The sequence below is a fragment of the Phaseolus vulgaris genome, chromosome 2 (assembly GCF_051622355.1).
Source record: "Phaseolus vulgaris cultivar YP4 chromosome 2, ASM5162235v1, whole genome shotgun sequence".
NCBI classification, from domain to species: domain Eukaryota; kingdom Viridiplantae; phylum Streptophyta; class Magnoliopsida; order Fabales; family Fabaceae; genus Phaseolus; species Phaseolus vulgaris.
In genome coordinates this window covers 47,004,225-47,028,957 of record NC_143499.1, presented here as the reverse complement: position 1 = coordinate 47,028,957, position 24,733 = coordinate 47,004,225, and the positions used below count along the sequence as shown (strand labels likewise).

The 24,733-nt window shown below is 30.3% G+C and overlaps 3 protein-coding genes across 7 annotated transcripts; 2 read left to right on the top strand and 1 right to left on the bottom strand.

Annotated features, from left to right (window-relative positions):
• Nucleotides 1-5,213: 5,213 nt before the first annotated feature.
• On the bottom strand, nucleotides 5,214-9,970 carry LOC137809816 (uncharacterized). The gene is made up of 2 exons (XM_090299438.1): nucleotides 9,880-9,970; nucleotides 5,214-7,291 (listed from the first exon to the last, which is right to left on the bottom strand). The coding sequence occupies exons 1-2, from the start codon at nucleotides 9,968-9,970 to the stop codon at nucleotides 5,214-5,216; spliced, it is 2,169 nt and encodes a 722-aa protein (XP_090155564.1).
• A 3,561-nt stretch (nucleotides 9,971-13,531) lies between these two features.
• On the top strand, nucleotides 13,532-20,869 carry LOC137812710 (protein SPA1-RELATED 2). 5 transcript variants are annotated; one of them, XM_090299124.1, is made up of 8 exons: nucleotides 13,532-13,856; nucleotides 13,948-15,418; nucleotides 16,653-16,810; nucleotides 17,376-18,207; nucleotides 18,822-18,968; nucleotides 19,208-19,525; nucleotides 19,785-19,844; nucleotides 20,066-20,869. In XM_090299124.1, the coding sequence occupies exons 2-8, from the start codon at nucleotides 14,090-14,092 to the stop codon at nucleotides 20,255-20,257; spliced, it is 3,036 nt and encodes a 1,011-aa protein (XP_090155250.1). In that variant the 5' UTR covers nucleotides 13,532-13,856; nucleotides 13,948-14,089; the 3' UTR covers nucleotides 20,258-20,869. The 5 variants fall into 5 exon arrangements, with proteins under 5 accessions (XP_090155250.1, XP_068470980.2, XP_090155251.1 ...); XM_068614879.2 differs by having other exon boundaries at nucleotides 13,554-13,856; nucleotides 14,018-15,418; XM_090299127.1 differs by lacking the exon at nucleotides 13,532-13,856 and having other exon boundaries at nucleotides 15,285-15,418; nucleotides 16,596-16,810.
• A 1,302-nt stretch (nucleotides 20,870-22,171) lies between these two features.
• On the top strand, nucleotides 22,172-23,283 carry LOC137812709 (arabinogalactan protein 41). The gene is made up of 2 exons (XM_068614878.2): nucleotides 22,172-22,519; nucleotides 22,956-23,283. The coding sequence occupies exons 1-2, from the start codon at nucleotides 22,393-22,395 to the stop codon at nucleotides 23,051-23,053; spliced, it is 225 nt and encodes a 74-aa protein (XP_068470979.2). The 5' UTR covers nucleotides 22,172-22,392; the 3' UTR covers nucleotides 23,054-23,283.
• The last annotated feature ends 1,450 nt before the right edge of the window (nucleotides 23,284-24,733 follow it).

Below are 24,733 nucleotides of genomic sequence, written 5' to 3'. Positions count from 1 at the left end.
AGATAGTCGAATAAGGCGAAAATAGGACTGAGATGGCGACTGAATTTTCAGTAAACTTTTTGGTCATGAAAATGATAAACTGTTATCTATTTTACTTTAACTATAATAACTAGGGTGTGTTTATAAAAATGAAATAGGAATTTTAAAAGTTAAAAATAAAAAATTAAAGTAGTGATCATTTTTTTAAATCAGTTTATATATAAAGAAGCTATTTTCTTCTGTTTTTTAAGTTTTCTCTCCTGTATGAAAAAACTATTCAAACATATTCTTATTCGTTAAGTTCCTTTTTTATATTTTAATAATTGTTTGTTTTAAAATTGTTGAACTGAAACGTAATTAAGAAATATATGTGTGGTCCTAAATTTAATTAAATATTTTTTTATTTCAAGGGTGGAAACTAATAAGTTTAGCAAGTATATATTATTCAAGGGTGGAAAGGAGGTTCAGCCAATCAACCATCTTTATTTAAATGGGATGACAGGTGAATTTGAATTGGTTTAATCCGTTTAATTCATCCATTAAATCTATTTAGAAATTTCTAAAGAGGATGTTTTAGAATTAAATTTGGTAGTTAATAATATTTTATACAAATATTTATTTATCTTGATTTTTATATTATTTAATTTATTAAAATATTGTTCATCTTTATTTTATTTTATTAGATATTGATTTTTTTATTATAATATTAAAGTTAATTTAATTTTATTGTTTTTTTTATTTTTTTTTAAATTTTTATTGTGTAACAACCAAATAAATAGGTTTAAGAAAAATTAAAAATTTCGATTCAACCCGTCAATTCTTAACTCATCTTACATCAAGATGTATTATAAATTCAACTCGACTCAATTTTTTTTTTAAGGAACTTAATCTATCACACTTTTAACTAGTCACAAACGGACTAATCCATATTATTAATAAAAAGAATCTACATCATCAAATAATTAAAAATTATGTTTGGAATGAATTTTAAAATAATAAATATTAAAATCACAAAAATTATTATAGAATTGTAACTTTAGTTCCTAAATTTTATAAGGCTTGCAATGTTCTTCCTAAAACTTTAATTCTTTATGGTTTTATTTTTGAACTTTTATACGCAAATGGTCCCTTAATTTTTAATTATTCGTAACTTTCGCCCATTTTATTTTTAATTATACACTTTTTTTTTTCATGGTCATAACCGAATAATTCGTTGTAACTTTTAAATTATTTAAAAATTAATATTAAATTTACTTTTAATTGGTCTAAAAAAAAGGGTAAGTTGATACAATTTATTAATAATATTAAATTAAAATAATGTATATGTAACTATGTTTGAATATCAAATTATCTCTTGTAAAAAATATGTGATGTATAAGAATGTTATGAGTCATTTTCCTTTAATTTTGTATGTGTTTTTCCGTGGACCACACGTTACATCCGTTTATGTTTTTGGATTTTGACGTTTTAAAAGAGAAAGACTGTTGTTTCGTTTTTCTTTAGTATACTTTTAAGACTAGAAAACATATAAGGTTTTTATTTGACACACAAATATTTATTTTTCTACCAAGTCTATTCAATAAATAAAAAAAGGAGAAATTATATTATATAATATTGACATTACCTTATAATTTTAAAATATATACTTATATCAATTATATTTTTAGTAAAATAAAACTTATATTTTTAATGTTTTTTTTTTTGCATTCATCTACATCGCATTTTTAATAAATGATACATATTTCTTAATTTGGTTATAATTTTTAAAAAACTGTGTTAGTGATAGTTTTTAAAATAATAACATTTGAAAACTTTGTTTATTTTTTTTTCTAAATTTTAGTTGATACAATACTTTTAAATAAAATAAAATAAGTGGTTCCCAAATTATTAAAAATATAAGACAAATAAATAGGATTAAATATTATAAATTTTTATTTTAAAACTAAAAGAATATAAGTGTCAATTAATATATCAGAAATATTCAAATCAATAAAAAAATTAGTTATGGTTGAATTGGCAAGTCAAATATTGACTCTTCTAAAACAATAAACATAAATAAATAACCACTTGTTTAACAAGAGTCTTTATTGTTTTAGCAGTTGCTTAAAAAATTTGTTATTTGAGACAACTCTTTTACTAGGGCATTAAGATATGAAACTTAAAATTTAGTTGAGTTTGCTTCTAAAAGGTAAATGAATGTCCCTTTAAGAATAAAAATTATATTTTCCCAATTTCACAGTAGGCATGATACATTAATTCAACCTCATACATAAAAAAAAACATTAAGTATAGAGTTAATTTTATGTACCTTTTTATATTTAATTACATTTATACATGACTTATTGTTGCATCAATGGTTTAAAATGAATGCATTCTCCACTTCTCCACAAAATCTTCATCCCAACAATATCAATTTTTTTCAATAAAAAAACATTTCGAACCGGTTGATACAAGAAAATAATTTTCTTATTTTTTCGGTTGGTCGTATCTTTTTTCTTTTCTCCTTTAAACTATTTTGCTCTCCTTTTATTTTCTTAGTTTTTTTTTTCTTCGTGAATTATATTAAGTGAATTTTCCGTATTTGACATTCAGTGAGTTTTTGGTATTTAATATTCAGAATAATGATATACCTGTGTGCTTATTTATATAATTATCATAAATCATTTAAGATTAAGTTGAATTAAAGTTTTAAATAATAATTAAGAATGTATTATCTTGATTAATTTTATTAATGAATTTGGTTATAAATCTACCTTAATTGGATATTTAATTTCCAGGTGTCATATGGGACTACGGGTAAAAAAAAAAAAGAAACTAAATTAGATGAGTTTTTTTTTTCCAATAAATATAGTGCGTGTGTGTGATAATTTTGTTTGGTATATATAAATTGAATGGTGTGACGTTAGACATTATTTAAAATGGACTCTTTATTAAATTACATATATAGTCGTAAATTGAGAATGTTTCTTGCCTCTCAAAAATAAACCTTCCTTTGCTAGGAACTGACAAAAACATCATAATTTAGAAAAGAAAGAAAAAAAGAGATAATTAAATTAGAAAAAAAAACTGTGATTGAATACTGAAATGCCAGAAAGGAGCACGATACGATGCCACGCTTCGTTCTTTCAATTTCATGTTTGTGTTTGTGGCCGTTTCCTCCACATGCCTGCAATTACAAGTCACACGTCACATTATTGTAAGCTTTTATAATTTTATTTATTATTTTTTAAATATTTTGTATAATGTATTTCACCGTTTGGTGTCTCTTTGCATGTTCCTTCATTTCTTTGTTTCTTCTTTCTGCCTCCTCAATAATGTACCCAATTTTATCTTTAATTTGATCATATAAATGCCATATTGGTAATGGAATGCTTAACTCACTTTTTATTTTAGTAGGAAAAAATGAGAAAAAAAATTTAAAATATTAAAATAAATAGGAGATAAAAAAATTGTCTTTTTAAAAAAAAAAAAAAACTTTTTATCTTCTTTCTCTTTTATTTAAAACAATCAAGTTTCTAAAAATCATTTTAGTACTAATTTCTGTCAATACGATTCCTCGCTCTTGTAATAATCGTTTCAGATTTATCTTTTATTCAAAATAAAAAATATTTAGTTTTTTATTTTGAATATAATTTCTAGTTTGTTCTTATGATATTTTTCAGTTTTCTTTTTGCAGTGTATATTTATGCGTTATTACATATTTTTCTGATAATAAATAATTGTTCTCTTTATATTAACTAAATTAAGTGTATAATTGGTTACACAATTATATTATATCAAAATGTAAAATTGGCAATTAAAAAAAGAAATATAATTCACTTCATGAGGTATTATGATAAAATACAATGTTATTCAGTTCGTCAAATAAACTATAAAATTATACCTCACTTTTAGGACATAAGAATTATAATTACAGAATTATGTGTTATTGTATAGCATTAATAATGTATTAAGTAACATTTACGGAAATATTTTAGACATTTTATATAAGGACGTATTTTTTTTTGCAATGTGTTTGAGTTAAGTTATAAGTGTTAATTAAATTTGTTTGAATTATGTTAAACTATAATTTATTTAATAAGATGTTTAATGTTGCGCACGTGTTTTGAATGGTGGTGTAATAGTAAACAGTTGTTGGATTTTTCTTATGGGTCGAGTATAAAGAGAGTATTAAAACCAAATAATTAGGGAGTGAACTTATAAAGAAAAGAAGTGTCTTTAGAACTTTGAATATATCCTTTCTTGTTTCTCCAAGTCAATAAATCCTCAAAGTCTCTTATCTTTTTGTTGAATATCTCACATTATCAATACTTAACAATATAATGATTTTAATTTTGTTATCAATGGATTAATCATTAATTATTTTGAAATGAAATATATAATTTAGAAGTTGGATGATTGAGTTTATATATGTATGTGTAATTTAAAGGTTGCAACATTGTTAAGAAATGAAATTCAATCTAAATAGGTATTCTTATTAATATATTTCTTTGTTTGTGAATGCTGGCTTAATTGTTTTTATTTTGAAATACTTGATGCATTTGAGAGCATGGTGTATGGTTTATTTCTAAAATTTTAAAACTATAAATTATAAAAAAAATGAAATTATACAAAGCTAAAAACATTTTTTCTTTAATTGGTATGAAAGCTACAAATAGAGAAATTGTTTTGTTTTATGACATATAAACAAATAATTAATTAAAATTATTTTTTACATTAATATATATAGTTTTTTAAACCGATGCATACATTTATTTTTACTTCCTCGCTAAATATAATACTCTAGTTTTTGTTCATCTAAATAAATATTCTTCTGCTTTGTTTTTCTTTTAGATTAGTGAATTTTATCCTCATATTTCTTATTTCATTTCTTATCTATAAAAAATTAATAAAATTATCCATTTTTCTATGTTCAAGTTCTTTTGATAATTTTATCGAACAAACAAAATCATAACATTTTCTCTTACTTATCCTATTATTTTTAATGATGCATATTAAGAAGAAAAAAAAACCACTGTCTACTAAACAATTATATAATCTGTAATTGTTCTTGAATAAAAAATTATTACAAATTATAGATATAATTTTATGTTATCAATTTATAGTTAAATTTGTATGAAACAAGAAAAGTTATAAAATTCAATATGCAACTCATGTTAATTTGTTTATTAATGTGAATGATCAATGTGTTCCATACACCATATACAATATAAGTTCATGTCATGTTATTGATCCTATTTTTTTGTGGTCATATCTCTTAGATAGTTACAACGATTTCTATGAAACTCAATCATAAAACAAAGTTGTCTTATTGCTTCTCGTTTTTTCTCTCCAAGGTTAAGTAGCTCTTCATCTTTCTTTGTCACACTCTTTTCCAATTTTCCCACTTTCTTCTCAAGTTGGCTCACTTCTTTCCTTAGGTTCAATTTATCCCCTCCTTCCTTGCTCACCTCTGCCTCCAATTTCCACAAATTTTCCCTTAATAATAATTCTTCTTCCTCCTTTTTATTCAACAACTCCTTCAGGTAATCCACATTGTCTCTAAGGTCTTTCACCTCCTCATTCTTTTCCCTCATCCAATCCTTCACAAATTGAACCTCACACATCATCTTAGTCACACGACTTGCATAATCTTTCACATTTTCAATAGCCAAATCTAATCCATTTACTGCAATAAATTCAAACCCATTTGGAATACATGTAGTTGATTTCTCTTTATAACTAGCAATTTTCTTTCCCATACTTTTGTTCTCTTCCTCGTACCTTTGTTTTGTTATCTTGCAACTGTACTTATTTTCGTTGTTTAGTTGTTCTGCAACATGGATCCTCTGATGCAACAACTTGATATTATCTTCCATTTTTCTTCGAAACTCTTCTGCCAATTCATTAATTTTCCTTTCCACAATTATCTGAACAGACTTCAATTTACTGAACACAATTTTAGCTTGTTTGTTCTCCTCACTAAGTTGTTCAATTGTTTTCTCTTGATCACCTATTTGGGTTGTTAACTTGGCATTCAAATTTTCCATCTTTGTTAGGCCTTCAACATATTCATTTTGGCTTCGTTCATTCTGTTGCTCCAACTTGTTTTTTTGTTCGTGCATAGTGTCCAACTCAAGTCTCATTTTGTTAAGTGTTGCTTTTAAAGACATAACTTCCATGGAAGCTCCATTTTTATGGTTTTCATGTTCTCTCACAAAATTAGAGATCTCTTCCCCCTTTTGTGTCATTGTTGTTCTCAGTTCATGGTTCCTTTCTTTAAAAACCTTATTTTCTTCTGTAAGTTCTTTAATCTCATAACTCTTCTCTCGTAACTTTTCTTCTAATTCATTTTTCTGGCTCATTTGACTTTCCAAATTTAGTTCTAAATCCTTTAGCCTATAAAGAAACCTTTTCTTCTCTTGTTCCATATGTTTCTCAACCAATCTCATATTAGTTAAATCGTCCTTTAGATTGTTTATCTCAAAAAAATCTTGAGAAATTTGTTCCCTTTGGTTTTCCATCTTGGTTTCAAGTTCTTTGTTTAAACTTTCTATGAAATCCAACCTCTGTTGCACCACGTTAAGTTGATCCATCAAATTTTCTCTTTGACTTGATGCTTCATTTTGGTCACACTTTATTTTTTCTTCCATTTCGTTTTTCTGTGTCTGCAAGGACTTGGTCTCCTGTTCCAACTCACTAATCTTTGTCATCAAATCTGTAATATTGGGTTTTTCTTCATTCTCATTGTTATTGAATTGAGCCTGCAAATCAAACATCTTACCATTTTCCTCTTTCAACAACTCAAGTTTTAATATTTCATCATTCAACTCAATGCTCTTCGAGGTTAGATGTTTAGCTTCATGTGTTTGCTTTTCAACCTCCAATTCAAGATCCCTTTTCTGCTTGTCCAAACTCTCAACCTCTTTCATTAGCAAAGTTAATTGTTCCTCAAACTTTGTTGCTTCAGCATGAGTAACCTCGTTTGTACCATCACCTCTATCAAATTCCTCCCTAGGGGTGTTAAAATCAGATACATAATATGCTTCTTTCCCTGACCTTCTTCTATTACCATCTACTTCTTCTGAGGAAAAGTATTCAGATTCAGAGTCAGAGGACACTAAGTTTTTTTTGTTTCTTTTGCGAGAAACAGATTTCTCAAACTCTTCGGTAATATTATCATATAATGCATACATTGATTGATGATTCTTGTATAAGTTCTCTATCAACCCCATAAATTCTGTCCAGTTTGTAGAATGTTTGAGGTTTCCATCTTCTATACGACCTTCATTCTTAACAAATTTCAATATCTCAGAAATATTATTCTCAATATCTGCAAAAAAAAGAAGAAGAAGAGAGAAACAAATATATATTTCAATTAAGAAATTCAAATATGTTAACATTAAACTACAAACACAATTAAACAAAAAGATTTTATAGTAGTTCTATTTATACAATTTTTTACTTTAATTTTTTCAAATGTTTTTCTCCTTTTCTTTCTATCACATCAATTTTGATATATGATAATTTACTATTTTTTTTCTTCTTAACTTACTTTTAACAAGTCTCGTTATCATATTAGATCTAAGAATTTGAGTAACTTTTTTTATTTTAGAGGTGATAAAATTTCAAATTTTGAATGTTATATTTGAAAAGAATAATTAATAATACATTTAGCTTATAAGTTTTGAAATACTCCATTAATTCGGAGTTTCAAAAAGAAAATAGATTGAACCTTTACAATTGTAATCATTAAAAGAGCACAAGAGATGCTTCTTTTCACTATGTGTTATAAGCTCCATTGGTCTGTAAATGTTTGCATGTACGAGTTCCAATATCTAACTAGCACGTCATTCACTCTTATTAGGAATAAGATATAGTGTTGCTCACCGAAAAAACAATTCTCACAATAAACATTTGACATTTCTAGTTTAGGTAGTCCGCTCACCATTTTCATTGTTTGTTGTGTCTTCAATTTCTTGTAGCTTATGTGTCCATACCTTTGATGCCAAATGTATGATAGATACGACGAAACACGTAAACATTCTTCAATAAGGACATTGATGTTAGGTCTTCCATTAAGAAGAATAAATATAAGATTGATACTCATCTTCCTATGTGCAATCAATCCTTTGTTTGGATGATATATATTGCAAATCCCATTTTTTATGAGAATGATAAGACCTTTTCCCTACGACTACCTCCATACCCAACAAGTTGTTTTGAAGCTCAAGCACATGATATACATCTTAAATAAGAAAAGTAGTATCATTAATCACCAATCTTACATTATCTTTTTCAACTACAAACATTCGAGATTTATTTCCATACTTAACATAATGATTATGTTCTTTTACCACATTAGAGAACATTTCTTTGTCTCCATGAATATAATTAGAACATCTTGAGTCCAAGAACCATGCATCATTCCTTTTGATTTTATTTTCTTCTACCAAATCCATCAAAAGAAGCTCTTCTTCTTCACCCAATTTTATGTAATTTGACTCTTTGTTCCATTTAGAACATTCATATTGGAAATTTCTTAAACTGTGACACTTAAAACACTCCATAGTGACCTTTGAGAAAGATTGTCTCCCTTATTTCCATCCTTGACCCCACTATGTTCTTCCCCTTTCTCTATTATTTTCCACCTTAAGTGCTTGCTTAGACTCTCTACTACTTCTTTTAAAATTTTGTTTATAAAGCACCAAAGAACTTTGAAGGTCTTCAATAAAAAGTTTCTTTTGTGTCCTTTAACTCCTCAATCGAAACTATAACATAGGTTAATCTCTTTGTCAATGTTTAAAGAAATTTCTCCACCACCTTCAAGTCATATATACCCTTTCCATTGTTCTTCTTTTTGTTGGTCAATACCCTTTATCTAGTAAAATATGTAGTAATGGTTTCAAATTTTTTTATTTCAAGTACCTTGAATTCTTTTATCAAAGAATTAAGAAGTGACTTTTTCATATGATTAGTGTCCCCAAATTTTCCTTTTAGGGAATCCTAAACAATCTTATATGTAATCCAATAATTGTTTAAAAATTGATATGTTAATGACCCAAAATAAAGAATATTTGGTCTCATTATCATTTGTTTTAGTATTTTCCAATTGTTGCATCTCTCCATTAATCGATACAACATCTTCTTGATAGATCCCTTGAAACTAGTTCAATCAAGTTTGATAAACCCTTCACACGAGAAGACTTCCACTAAATCACTCTAATGATCATAATAAAAATGATAAAAAATAAGATATTTTGAGTTGAAATCATTTCATCACTCAATTTTGTATTGCACTTTCTTCTCTTAAATCTAATGAGAACTTTGATACTACGAATAATAAAAAATATATATAACTTGCAATCTATTTGATAATTTTATTGAATCAATTATATAACCTTTAAAAACATGTTACAACTACTACCTCTTCGTTTCTTGATTTATAACAACATTAAAAACAAGTTATTTTTATATTGTATCATTGAAATACTTTTTCATCTTCTAATTTATTGTAATAATAATAATAATTTATTCTTTATGTTATAATAGCAAACATCTCTTCTATATTATTCTGCATATTAAAAATCTAATATTCAAAAAGGAAAACTAATTCTCATACAATAATTAACTTTATGTCACTACTTGTATTTAATCTTCCATAAATGTGAACTTGAGCTAAAATCCTATAAGAACTACTAATGGTTATGTTTTTATATATCTCTTTTCACTAATGGTTATGTTTTTTCATCACTCATATTTTAAAAGTTTTGGTGCTATAGGGTGCAACAATATTAGTAACAATCTTGTTGGTAGATATAAAACTAAGTTTTTGTAAGAAATTGTTTTGTTTATTTTCTAATGAGGATGATTCGATATTTTCTAATGTTATTCCAATTTTCATAACGAGTATGTGCAAACCTGATTTGGTTCTTTGGAGGTCCTCAACATTTTCAGCACCGATTAGACGTCCAAAAAGCTTGATTGATTTTCTTGAGTGACGATTTGCCATCTTTTCTATGGAACCATGAGCAAAATTATATCTTCAAATAAATGGCTATCAAAGGAACTTTTCTTTGCCTTCACAAATCACTAGGAACCCTGAAATAAAAAAAATGAAGATAGATATAACAATTTGAAATTGTGTATGCATATCACAAGTGAGCAACTGATTATCGTGATAACAACTACTACTTCTACTTATAAAAAAACCCACACTCTTCTTATTCTCAAACGTAAATAAATTTTAATTACTTTTACTTTATAAAATTATCAAGAACAAAGATATGTAAGAACAGAGATATGTCAAACGATTTATTTTCTTATATATTTGTCAAATGATTTATTTTCTTATATATGAGAATAACAGAGATAACACAAATTTGATAGAAATAAAACATGACAATAATGGTATAAGCCCAAAATTAGTCATTGAAAAAAAAATATAACATATTATAGCCTTATGAATCGAGTCTGATGTGTAACCGTCGATATTCATGTTTAAGAACATTAATATCGTATTAGGTAAATCAAGAGATTCAGGTTGATCAATCTTAAACAGGAAACATAATTTATTATTGAATTAGGTCAATAACAAAGGAGATAGGTTGGAGATTTTAGTATATATCAAGAAATACACAAGAAAAAAAGAAAAATTACACACTAGTTAAGAGTTATCATATTCTTGATTTCAGTGAATATTTTAGGTTTGAGATCGCTACTACTCTTATCTAGAACACAGATGTACTTGTCAATAGAAAATAAATCAATAGATACGAGTTATTGAAAAAAAAAAACTTAAGTTATAGTTATCTAAATTATGCTAGCTAAAACATTATTTGGATTTTTTTAGGTGATTAACATATGTTGTTATTCTTCAATATAAATGCCACAAAAACATATATTATATCACTAGCAGGTCAAGTTGTGGAGATGGAATACGCTAACACCTTTTGAAACCAAAAATGTGTTTATCATGGATCCATGTATGACAAATTCCAATAATCGTTCGAATCCCTTCGTAATTTATGTGATATAATCAGATTTATGTTAAAATGAGAAACAGAATCATTCTGAGGGAAAGATTGTGCCACAAATCAAAGGACACATTTTGTTGAACAAATGTGAATGAAGGAAATGAACAAGAACAGATCTAATAAGATTTATGTTTATGCGCGATAGAGATTTGAGAAAATACCTGGGATTTGAAGTTGACATGCAGAGATGGAATTGGTTAAGAGAAAAGCAGAGATAAAAAGTAAAAGAGTATAAGGAAGAACAGAAAAAGAAGAAATATGAAGGAATACTTTTGGCATTTCTTTGATGAGTCGAAATGAATAAGCAGGTGTTATTGTGTTGTCTAGTGAGGGTGATAAAGTAATATTGGGTTTTGTTTGGAATAAAATGCCCTTTAAGGATTCAAATTATTACGATTCAAAATCCCTTGAATGTTTCACGCATGATTAACAAGATCTAAAAAAAGGTGCAATACGAAATTGTCTTATTGGTACCTTTGAAAGGAGGTAAGAGGGAGGAACGTGGAAGAAAGAGAAAATTCAGAAAGAAAAATGAGTACTGCAATTGTTTTAAACATTTTTAAGTTTTTTTCTTCCACTAATTTAAAGAAAAATTGTTAATTTTTGTTCCAAAGACACTAGCTAAGAAGTTAATGTTTTCAGTGAAATGCATAAAAAAAATGGCCTATTTACAAAATGTTAATTCACTTTCATATTAAGTTACTTTCAAATATACCGAACACAATTGCTTTCAAATATTTTATTGACATTTTTCTTAATTTTTTTTATTGATAACATATTAGTATTCTGTAGCTTTTATATTTTATTGATTTGTAATAGTAAATTACGTCAACTAAAATGTAGACAATAGTGTTTAATTATCGTGTTACGGGCAAGTTCGGATGAATCTGAATGAATACGAGAGAAAAAAACATCAAACGACATTAGTGTTTAATTACCTAGTTTGTCTGTGAGAAGTGATTTTTAAATGAAGACATTTGAGTAGGTTGTTATCTTTTTGATGGAGAGTAATGTTTTTATGCTTCTTTCATGATTTCTTCTTGTACTATTTGTTTTTACAAAATGATGCTTTATAATTCACAAAGCCACTAAGGTGGGAGGAGAGAAGAAATTGCGGTGAAAGAGAAGGAATCATTCCACTACTACTCAAAACATTATTATGAAACATTTGTAGTACTTTTTTTTCTTTCTATTTATTTATAGGTTTAAACATTATTATAGCTAATCACGGTAAATTATTTATATTATCTCTTATTTTTTAAGTTTTGATTATAATACTTCTTTTATTATGATATATTTTAGATTATTTTGATATCATTTTAATAAATAAATTTTAAGTTTTAAGTCTTATTTATAAGTGAAGTTTGTAGTTATTTATATATTATAAAAATATTTTTATTTATTTCTAATTATGTGAGATTCGAATTGAGTTCCAAGCGTTGAATTAAACTATTTTTAAGGGTTTATATTAATAAATTCATTAATTTAAAAGAACCACAAATGAAATTTAAAGGGGAAGAAGTTGAAAAACTTTGAAGCAGATGAATTAGAAACTTTTTAAAATGCACAAAGTGTATTATTTATCAAATAAAAAATTATAATAATTAATTATCTACTTTAGAAATGAAATATTTTTCTTTTTTATACACAACCACGAGATGGTGGGTTAATTAATGCCTTAAAAACTGAAACATTTTGTTGCCTATCATGTTTCGGTCATCCATATTTTTTAGTTTTAATTTTAATAAATAACTCAATGAAAAATTAATTTTTTTTGAAAGCATATTTACAATTTTGTTAAAAGATTGTATAGTTTAAACGAAACAAAATATTAGTTAATGGATTTGAAATATTTTGTTTTATGAGATTGCATAAAAAAGAAAAAAAAATCAACTGCGGCGCATAGCAGGTTTAATGGGGCCCAATTGGGACGTGGCAGTGTGAGAACCACAGACAAAGAGTAAACAACGATCAAGTACGAATAATTTTGTTTTGACCAAAATAGGAAATAAAGAAGCAAATATCAGGAATTAGTGGACGTGAAACGATAATTGTGCCCTCCAATTTTGCATGTGCACTGTTCCATAACACATCAACGTGGATCATTCACTGCCAGTTCTTAATATAAAACAATTCAAATTGCCTTAAAAAAATCAAATTATATTTTTAATATAAACACATAATTTAACTATTTGTTTTATTTTCGAATAATTCTTTATACCCTTAAACTTTTCGTGTCCCTCACCGTTATATTTGGACAAAAGTGTTAAAATGACGTGTTTCGATCAGATAATATTATTATATCTTAAGGGAAGAAATTAATTTGGTAAATAAAAGAAAGAAAAGGTAAGCAGAAAAGACGGTTTTTGTGTGGGTTATTTACTTATTTTTATTACAATATAAATAGTTTAATTTTCATAAATGGTCATAGTAAATTGGTTTAAAACTCAATTAAAAATTATGCTGGGTAATTTTAGAGGTAACTGTTATAAAGTTAACAAACTTAAGAAGCTGAAAGTTCGGTTTAAAACGTGTTTGGGGGGGTAAGAAGCAAAAGTTGACTTGGAATGGAGCATCATGTGAATCACGACGATTTGTACGAAAGAAAGAAGCCTTAAATTTGAGCGTAACGTCTTCTAATTCTACCAACTTCTGAAGGGCCAAACAAAGCCTTTATTATCAGGTGAGCGGTGGAAGAAAAACCCACTCACAATAATAAAAACCCTTTTCAGCGTTTGGTTTCCGTAGTTTCATAACCGGCTCAGAAAATCGCATTTCTTCCCAAACAAGTATTTCTGATTCTGCAATGAGCTTTTCGGGTTCCGCTTCTCCTGCTTCCGTTTCGTTCTTTCCCTCCCTCGGGTTAGTGAATTGCTCGAATTGTTATTGAATTTTGATTAGTTGACATATCTCGTGTGTGTTCTTTGATTTTGTTACTGGCATTTTCGTTTAGGAAGCATTCGAGAAGCATGTTTGTGTAACGGTGTGTCTGCAATTGCTAATTATTTAAGTACCTTTGGCAGAACTTGAATCGGTCCGAAAGATAATTTCATGTCACGTGGTGAGGGGCGTGTGGAGTGATAATTTTTGACAGCATGGACGAAGAATTGGAGATTGGTGAGGGTGTGCAAGTGCAACATCAAAACAAAGATGCTGGCTACTCACTGAACCCTGAACTCCCCGAAATATTAAAGCCCCAAGAATATGATGAAATTTCACAAGATAAGAATGTGGTTGAAGCAAGGGAACACTTGCATCCAGGTCTATTTTCTGATGGTGGTGGTGTCATGGTTGAAGAATTAATGGTGAAAAGTTGCAATGGTTCTACCCTAGATATCGGTACTTTGAACAATCCAGGGTCTTTGCATAATAACCGCAGTCCATGGCGGCATATTTATCAGCCGTTTGCTGATTCGCGTGCGGGAAGGGACTGTGTTATAGCTAGAAAGAGTGTTCAAGCTACATCTAGTGCTTGGGAGGATTTTGGGTCCATGTCTTCCCGAGAGATATTAGCTAGAAAATCAGTCAATTATGATCATGGCAATGTCGTGCAGCACTTGTCCGCTGATGAGCATACAGCTGAACAAAAAGAGGATGAAGGTGATGCTCGCGAAGGAATGCAAACAAAAACTGTACACAAATCAGGATTTGCAGAGTATTTTCGTAGAAGTACATTGAAGGGAAAGGGTATTGTATGTAAAGGTCCATCCTCTAATGGTTTATATGTCGAGCCCAGAGATCAGAGCCTGATGACGTCTGGCATTGATATTCAGATGGATTCTAATGCATTTCTGAGCTCCGGTTTAAAGATTGCAGAGTCTCCTTATAATGCTACAGTGCCAGGATTTGGTGGGTCTGACACTGATGGTGTGACTTTGAGAGAATGGTTGAAATCTAGGCACCACAAAGGAAGCAAAACAGAGCATTTAAGTATATTTAGAAAAATTGTAGACTTGGTTGGTGGTTCTCACTCTGAGGGAGTTGCAATGCAGAATCTGTACCCTTCTTATATTAAATTGCTACCATCCAACCATGTTATGTACCTTGGGTTGCCAACTCAGAAACAGAAATTAGACTGTGTTGCGAATTCTGAAGTTCTTCAGCTAGAGAATTCTCTTAATAGAAAAAGACTGTGGGAGAAGGTAAAATCTCCCTCTCTTAATTTGCGGATGAAGAAACAGAAATTCATTGATATTAAAGTCAATGCAGTGGCATCACAAGATTATTGCAATGAATACAAGGAAGATATCCAATTTTTTAATCATAATATTCAGAGAATGTCTCGCATACCTCACACATCTAATGCAGGTCAATTGCAATCGACATCTCTAAATGAAAGATTGGAAGAAGAATGGTATACAAGTCCTGAGGGTGGTTGCACAATATTATCAAATATCTACTGTCTGGGAGTCCTTTTTTTTGAGGTGCATAGTCTACATGGTGGATGCCCTCTTTATTAAGTTAATTCAATGTTCACTTTCTCTGTTATATTCTTCACTTCTTAAAATTGACGGGTTTCTCAAAGTACACGTAGGAAACATGTTTTGTCTGTATTTGGGGGGCAGGTGGGGGGTATATCTTCCTTCTTTGGAAGTTTTGCTTGCAAACATTGTTGCTACTTGACATTGGTACTCTATACCCTTTATAAGAACCTAGATACAATTCTAGCTTAAATAACTTACTGAAGAGATTACTTATGCTTGTTCAGTGCCACCTGTAAATATATTTGAATTCATTAACATTAAATGAATAATGAGACAATCGACCTGTAATTTACTGTTTGTTTTGTGCTAACTTCGTGCTAATGCTGCTTGTTTGCACTTCAAGCAACTGAAATACGAGGTCTTTATTTTGATGCCTTTTTATTCCTTATTTATACTGTCCATTTCTCAGTCATACATTAGTCTTGCCCTCTCGTTTGCATCAGTTATCTTTATAATCTTTTATTATGATTTGAACTGGACGCTGAATCTTAGCTAGATAGGATGTTACTGCCTCTTTAGAAGAAGTTATGCCGTAAAATTTACTGTGTACATTTTATTGTTGTTGTTTATAATTATTTCCTTATTATTAGTCCTGATTATCAGCTGATTTATTGTATTAGTTTTCCTAGTTACTTTAGGACAGTCATTTGATCCCAAAATTATTGGATGAATTAGTTTTTTTTTTACTTTTTGATCAGTTGATGTCATAATGAAAAAAACACGATCTTCGTACTTTCATCAGGTCCAGAAAACAAAGATGGCACGATGTACACCCAAAGGAACATCATTTAATGACATCTTAAGCCATATTTTTCTTTTCATTCTGTTAATGGTTGTCTTGAAGACCATGATTATTTCTTGCTTACTATTTATCAAATCATCCCGACCTATATATTTGTCGCATTTGCCTGGTTATCATTAATTGATTTTTGTTTGTATATTGTTGTCTGCTTTGAGCATTGCTATCTCATTCTGGATTGATGAAAATGATAGTGCCGGTGTTTACCTCAAACCTTTGCAATCAATTACTTCTTGTAATAAATTTAATCCGTAAATAGTTTTGACAGGCCTTTTTTTTTATTAAATACTAATTCTTAGTCAATTTTTACTGAAACAGTGCAACAGGAGTTCACACAAAGTTAAGGACTGATTATATTTTCGGTCTTTCTTTCAGTTATTTAATCATTTTGATTCAGAAAGAGCACATACTGCTGCAATGTCTGCTCTTCGTGGTAGGATTCTTCCTTCAGCTTTCCTATCAGAGTATCCTAAGGAAGCTGGATTTTGCCATTGGATGCTGCATCCTGAACCATCATCACGTCCAACAATAAGGTAAGGCTGAAATCTTGTGTATTAAGTTATCTGAAATCTTGTGTATCATAGTTATCAGAATTCAGAGGTCTTGCCAAAAGAACAGGCAGTTAAGGAGGGAAGGGGAAGAAATGAATTGGTCTGTTGGGAAGCCTGAGAGTGGAGAGGCAGATAAGAAGATCCTGAACGCATGCAAGTAGTAGGTGATGTAGATAAAAGGTTTATGAATATTGTATGTCAAAGATATAATAGAGACATGTGTGTTATTTTCAGTAAGACATTTGGGTACAGTCATAAATACTAAAGCAAATCAAGGAAATCCCAAATTTAAATTCATAGCTAGCATACAAATGTTGGCAAGTGTTACATTTGTAAAACATGCTATTTAACGGGATAGACTAAGCGGAGAGAGAATGGAGGACTAATAGAAGGTTTACCTTGGGCTCAATTTTCTGAGAGGTCTTCTTTTCTGATCTTGTTCTAGATCAATTTATGGGTTTCGTAAGGAGGTTCCATTTTCTTTAAGTTCTATATCTACCAAAGACAACTATGATATCCTGAAGTAATAACTAATTTTGCGTAACAGGGAGATCTTACAATCTGAAGTGATAAATGGAACACGAGACGTGAACTGTGAGGAATTATTATCAAGTCTTAACCAATATGATGCTGAATCAGAATTGCTATTGCATTTCCTTATCTCAGTGAAAGAGCAGAAACACGTGGATGCCCACAAATTGGCTGAAGAAATCAGATGCATGGAATCAGATATAGAAGAGGTGGAGAGGAGACATGATTTGAGACTATCCTTGTCTCCCACTAGCTTGGAGAACAACTCATCTTGTCGAATAGAGAATGTATCTCTTCTCAAAGAATCTAAAAGTGCAGAAATATTACCACCAGTATACACATTTTCTAAAGCAAATGAACTGAGACTGATGAAAAATATGTGCCTACTTGAAAATGCTTACTTTTCTACGAGATCTACAATTAAGCTTCCTGGAACAGAAACAGCAACCCGCCCAGATAAAGATGTACTGAGAAATTCTGACAATTTATGTGTAGCTCAAAAAGACGTGGAAAAGCATACAGATACTTTAGGAGCTTTCTTTGACGGTTTGTGCAAGTATGCGCGTTATCACGATTTTGAAGTGCGGGGCATACTAAGAACTGCTGACTTTAAAAATCCTGTAAATGTAATATGTTCTCTGAGTTTTGATAGAGATGGAGAGTACTTTGCTGCTGCTGGGATATCAAAGAAAATAAAAATTTTCCAGTTCGATGCAATTTTCAATAACTCTGTCGACATCCATTATCCTGTAGTTGAGATGGTAAACAGATCAAGGCTCAGTTGTGTTTGCTGGAATAGCTACGTCCAGAACTATCTTGCCTCCACAGACTATGATGGTGTAGTTCAGGTTTGTTCGGCTTGCTCATTAGATTTGATACAGTTTGAATTTTTGCTAACATCATTGGCGTACATTCTTTGCTGTATCCATGACTTACATTTTGGCATATGCAGTCTCGAACCAACATGTAATGATACCTTTAAAGATGGGACCCAAACCTTGTGGATGAAATTTAAGTGAAAAAATTGTATGGAAAATTCATCATTTAATTTTCCATTCCCATTTTTAAGATATGTCGAACTAACCCTAAAGGGGTGAGTGGAGAACAAAAATATAATTTTCTCTGGATTGGCATCCAAGTATTAGATGATTATTAAATTGGCCTGTAAGATTACTTATTGACCTCAAGTTTTAAAAATGATCATGTCCAATGGCTGGCTTTATTTTAATTCAAAGATGAATTGCTTTTTAACTTCTTTAATGTAGTATCTTAGAGTGCAGGTCCTATTACGCAAAGTTTGTCTGATAAACTAGAATGACATCAATACTTCCTCCCCCATCAGAATAAAACAAAAGTTGGATTTTTTTTCATGCAGTATGAAAAATGTTACCATTTCTTGATGAGTGATATGTTCTTATTTTCAGCACTACTAATTGCATTGCCTAAATGGATGCATTTTCAGCTATGGGATGCCAATACAGGTCAAGGGTTTTCACGATTCACCGAACATGAAAAGAGGGCCTGGTCTGTTGACTTCTCTCTGGTATGCCCTACTAAATTTGCCAGTGGGAGTGATGACTGTTCTTTGAAACTGTGGAGCATCAATGAGGTACGCATAATCTCTTTAACCGGCATACACAGGTAAAGTCAAATCTGCTTAAAGTGTGAGAATTTGCTTGACTGAAAAACGGTAATTAGGGAAACTGGGGTCAGTATTGATTGTTGTTTTATTTCAAGTTGTTATGGCATTTATGAATCTGAACTTAGTTAAAGCCACAGCAACAAATAACTTGATAATTTCTCCCTACAATTGATCCGGAGCTAATAAAATGTAAAATTATTTTGCAGAAAAACAGTTTAGGCACAATAAGGAATGTTGCTAATGTCTGTTGTGTTCAGTTCTCTGCTCATTCATCCCATATGCTGGCCTTTGGATCCGCGGATAATTCGGTTTATTGCTATGATCTTCGCTTTCTTAGAACCCCTTGGTGTGTGTTGGGTGGCCATCGTAAATCTGTAAGTTTTGTCAAATTCTTGGACGCTGAAACACTAGTTTCTGCATCAACCGATAACACCTTGAAGATCTGGGATCTCAACAAAACCTCTCCTGTGGGTCGATCAACTAGTGCTTGCAGCTTAACTCTGACAGGACATACTAATGAGAAGGTTTGATTTTATATTTTGTAGCACTGATTGTAAATTATCTCCGTGGCCAAGGGTCTGTTTGTCACGCCCCTCCAAAATTTGATTTAGAAAAAGAAAATCACTTTTTTAGGGTGTTAGATGAAGCATTGCGATGATGTGACTGAGTAGTTAAAAACAAATTTACAATATTCAAATTTACCTTCCAAAATATTATTTTGTTAACTACTCCTATGGATTCACGTCAGAACGACTGAGTTAAGTACATCTCTTGCTATTACAGAATTTTGTGGGTTTATCAGTTGCTGATGGATATATAACATGTGGTTCAGAAACAAATGAGGTATGTATTATTTTTCATTATAAATTTGTAATACAGCCTTTTAAGTTGCCTAATACAAAAAAAAGTTATACTATTATTATCCATTTAGGATTTTTAATCATTTAAGTTGTATATCAACTATTCAACATTCACTAATCTCTCTGAAATGAGAGTACACACATCCTATTCCGTAACTTGTATATGCACAAATTTTGCAGTGATACCTATGTATGATCTTGCAGGTCTTTGCCTACTATAAATCTTTTCCCATGCCAGTCATTTCACACAAGTTTGGGTCCATTGATCCTCTTTCTGGTAAAGAGATTGATGATAACAATGGTCAATTTGTTTCAAGTGTCTGCTGGAGAGGGAAATCGGACATGCTTATTGCAGCCAATACAAGTGGATCTATAAAAGTTCTACAGATGATTTGAGGGGAAACTTGCCCTTGATAAGGGCACCCTTACTGTCTGTACAGTTCTACATATAGTTTTAGTGTTTCAACCCGGTCACTCAAGTCAATCCCATCAACTTTCTCGTAGTTCATCTAAAATTCTTTTGACATCACGATTTCTCGTAGTTCAGGCATAATTATGAAGAGAAGCAGTCACAATATTAGGCAGATGTTTTAATTTGAAGGTTGGGCTTTAACCAAGATTTCAGTCTGGCATTTGTGGAAAAGGCTTGTTATACAAAAAGACTCAAGGAGGATCAATCTAAAAACAGGATGCAGATTCATTGTGTATAAGATTAACAGTTCAGAGTGGACATGGCAGGAGTTTCTACCAACTTTTAGGTTCAAGCTTAAACTCAGTATCTCATGAAATGTCAAAAGTGTGAAGTGTATGTTTGAACTACTAATTGCACTCATGTCATGAAATGTCTGTAGCTTAAAAACAGCTTTAGCAACACTGACAGTTTTCAAAGGAAAAACATCCTTCAATTTCCCTCGGTATTTTGTTAGGGATGTAAGACTGTTTGGATCTATTGCGGCCAAATTCATCACTTAATCCAACAAAATGAAGCTTGGGTCGTGTTGTTCCATATATTTTTACTAGAATTTATGTAGTCTAATCCTTTTTTTTATTAATTATGTTAGATTAGGTTGAGTTCCAAGTTTTTATTTATTTATTTGCTAAAATGTATAATTTCAAAATATTTTCATTATAATTTTTTAAAATAGATTATATTAATATTTAAAGGATTTAATAATTTAATACTTTATAAATATACATTTTGAGTTTAAAAAAATAGAATAAATTAAATAATACTTATATTATTATTATTATTAACTAGTGAAAACATGAGCGTCTATATGCTTGTGTATTGACTCTTTTTATGATAATCGAGGGTAAGATTATCTAGACACTAAAAAGAGTTAAAAATATTGTGAAGTTTTTTAATAATATAATGTTATAGATAAAAGCAGTTAAATGATATAGATAATGACATTTGGTTTCTTTAATTTTGTAATTTTGCATTTGGTAAAGTTTTGAGGCTAACACCTAAAATTTATTACGAGATGGATATAAATCTAAGTAAATATATTTTACGGCTGCCTTTTAAAATTTATTTTCAGTTTTCACTAGTTTAGTATCTAAATTACATATATATGTATTTAAAGTAAAATTAAAAAGTATTGGTTTTCATGTATTTTAGGAAAAAAAATTAATAAATTTTTAAATTATGTAAGCCTATTTCAATGACACTCCTTCCATAAAGATGCTCTCATAAGATAACTCAAGTACTATGTAAAGTTAGTAACATAATTGGATCCATAAAATCTAAATGTTATAACTTAGAGTTTCTATTACTAAAACTCCAATTTTTTATTACTAAAACTCCAATTTTTTATATAACACGTTATAACTTTCAATATTATTATTTTAATATTTTTTTCATATCATTTAATTTTTATTTTTAAACCTATCACATCAAAGATACTCCATATAAAACTATCATTTTTCAATTTTCAATACAATAATTAAGCGTCATGTGATATTTTAGAATGTCAAGGCATTGATATCAGAGCATGACATGTTTGAATGTTTCTTCAAAGGCCTATGTAAAGTGATCACTTAATGCAGAGAAATGGTAAATATTTTTCTTTTGTGTAAGTTTCAACTTGTATGGATACTTGTCATGGTGTGGTATTGAGATGAATCATCCTATGATCCTTGAAATTGTTGTAGGTATGTAATTTTTGTAAAAGTTAACAGAAAGTTTGATTCGTTTGGCATTCGTAAGAAATAAGAAGGTTAAAATAATAATAGTATTTTGGCACAGAATGAGAGATTGGAATCGGCAAACATAAGATGGGTGGTTTCCGAAACATACGGCCCACAAGAGAGTGGTTTTTTCCTGTTTTGTCTCTCCCCCACAAACCAACTCTAACCACCTTTTTAAACGCAACACCCTCTTCCCACACATTCCACATTACCTTAACCCAACGCATATCTCACCCTCTTCCTCTTGCTCTCTCACCTTCCTCCTTCTTTTCTTTTCTTTTCTCTCTCTTCCGCACCAAATAGTGGAGAGAGAGAGAAAGAGAAGCAACTGTAATCTGGAGATGGCAGGTGTTAGCAAGAATTCGATGGGAGTTGTGGCCATGGTTGCCGTTCTCATTCTTGCTCTTTCCATGCCTGCTGCTGTTCAGGCTCAAACTGCAGCCCCTGCACTCGCCCCTACCAGCGACGGTGCTTTTCTTATTTATTATTAGCTTTTCCTGTCTTTCATTTCCAGATCTCCACTAGTTTCCTTCTACCACATCCTAAATCCTCCTCCATCTTAATACTATTATGACAGCTAAATTATATATTTTTTGTTCAAAATGCTTTTAGCAATCTGTTTGTCAAGCTATTTCAAACATTGAAACAAAGAATTATTGTATTCACCATGAAAAATATGATGACTGAAAAATATCAGCGACAATGTAACTTGCTATATTTTCTAATCTGTTATCGAAATTTATGCTGTTGTTACATTTAAAAATTATGTCAGAACACATTCTAATGAAGAACAACAGTGCATAGGATTTGAATTGTTTTGTTTTTAATTTCTGAATTAATTGACCATATCTATTATAATATACTAAAATGTAAGTTTAATCTAATGATTCTTTATGTAATTCAGGGTCGTCTCTTGATCAAGGGATAGCATATACGTTGATGTTGCTGGCTCTGGTACTCACATACATCATCCACTCGGCCCAAATTTCCTCCAACTTCTGAATTAGGAGCAGAAAGCTGTGTTGTGTTCGTTATGATTAACAAGTTTGTAAGTTGTAAGGAAAGAAGTGGGAAATGTAATACTGGTGTGGATTAGAAGAGTAGGTGTTTTGTTTATTCCTGTTGGGCCATTTAGTGCCTAGTGGTTGTGGTCGGTACCAGGTTTCAGACTTGGCTATTCTTGTCAATGCTTTTCTCTTGGTAATATAATGGCTATCTTGCTTTTAGCTTAATGAGAATTGATTAATAACAATAATCAGCAATGGATTTACAATTCTGTAATTCTGGAAATAAAAAATGACTAAAAACAATCAACCAGAAACACATCATCAATCAAATACAAAATATTTTTCTTTTCATATAAGGATCACAGTTCTCTTATAAAGCCAGAAAACCCATCCATTAAAATGCTATATTTGTATTCGCAGTTAAACTAGAAACACATACATTCCATCCCATCTTGCAAAAGGGTTCAGTGTTTAGCTATATTAACCCCGGGCCACAATTACGATTAAGGTGGTCAGTTTGGGAAAAACTTGCAGAACATCCGATGATGAGAGATGCAATGCAAGCAACTTACTTCACCTCCCATTCAACTTACACTTGAAACCAAAAAACTGTCTAACTCAAAATTATTTGTGGATATTTGAAATTCAAATTTGAAACTAAATGGCTTCTGGTACATGAATATATGAATTAGAAAACACATGTGAAGCAATGATATGATGATACCAATGTATAATCAAGCCTTCTTGCTACTGGGTTCCGTTTTCTGTTTTTCTTGTCCAGCTAGGGAAAAGTTCTTCACTTTCTGTGGAGGCAGAAAACAAAAACCATTTAAAAAGCAGAATTATATTTAAACGTCTGCAGACATAAATTCAAATATAACCAGCAATCGAGTTTGGAACATAAAAGCAGTGCCATAAAGAGACAACTCCGAAGAGAGTAATTATGCTGAATCCACAGAATACATATTCTCATCAAGTGCAACTCCAATAAAAATGTAATAAGAACTTACTCCACATTCTAATGGAAGAGTAAAATAAGTAGTTTCAGTTATTATTAAGAAAATCATTTGTTGATATTTCATCACATCCATGATTGGTTATGTATGTGTACCAAACAAACATTAACTCTTAATTTTTCCACTAATGAAAAAATAAAACCCGCAAATTGACAATTACAAGGTTTATCAAAGAAGAAGAATTAAAAATCAAACGAGAAAGGAAGAAATAAAAAAAAGGAATGATTAAAAAACACAAATTCAGCAAATCCTTGAAAAAGTCTCGTCTACATGCCAAACGAGTACAATTTACTTCCATGTCCATAATCAATAATTCGTTCAGATATCATGGAAAGAATGGATATAAAAGAACGATTAGAGGAAATTGGATTCATTAGTTAAACAGTTAGCTATTTGATTGAGAAAGAGTACCTTGGCGAGGACGCAGTCGCGCAAGGAATGCAAAAGGCGAAGGCATTTGCTTTCATCGTAGGGAGATTGAGTGACGCAATTGAGAAGAGAGAGAGCTTCCTCTGCACACACCGGTTTCGCTCCGCTTTCTTCCATCTTCGGTTTTCAATTAGGGCTTTAGGGAAAAGTGAATGTGAAAGTAAAACCCTAGTTCTTGTTCGCGAGAAATGTTGTTTTCTTGGTAATGGAAAAGGCAACGTTTTTCTAAG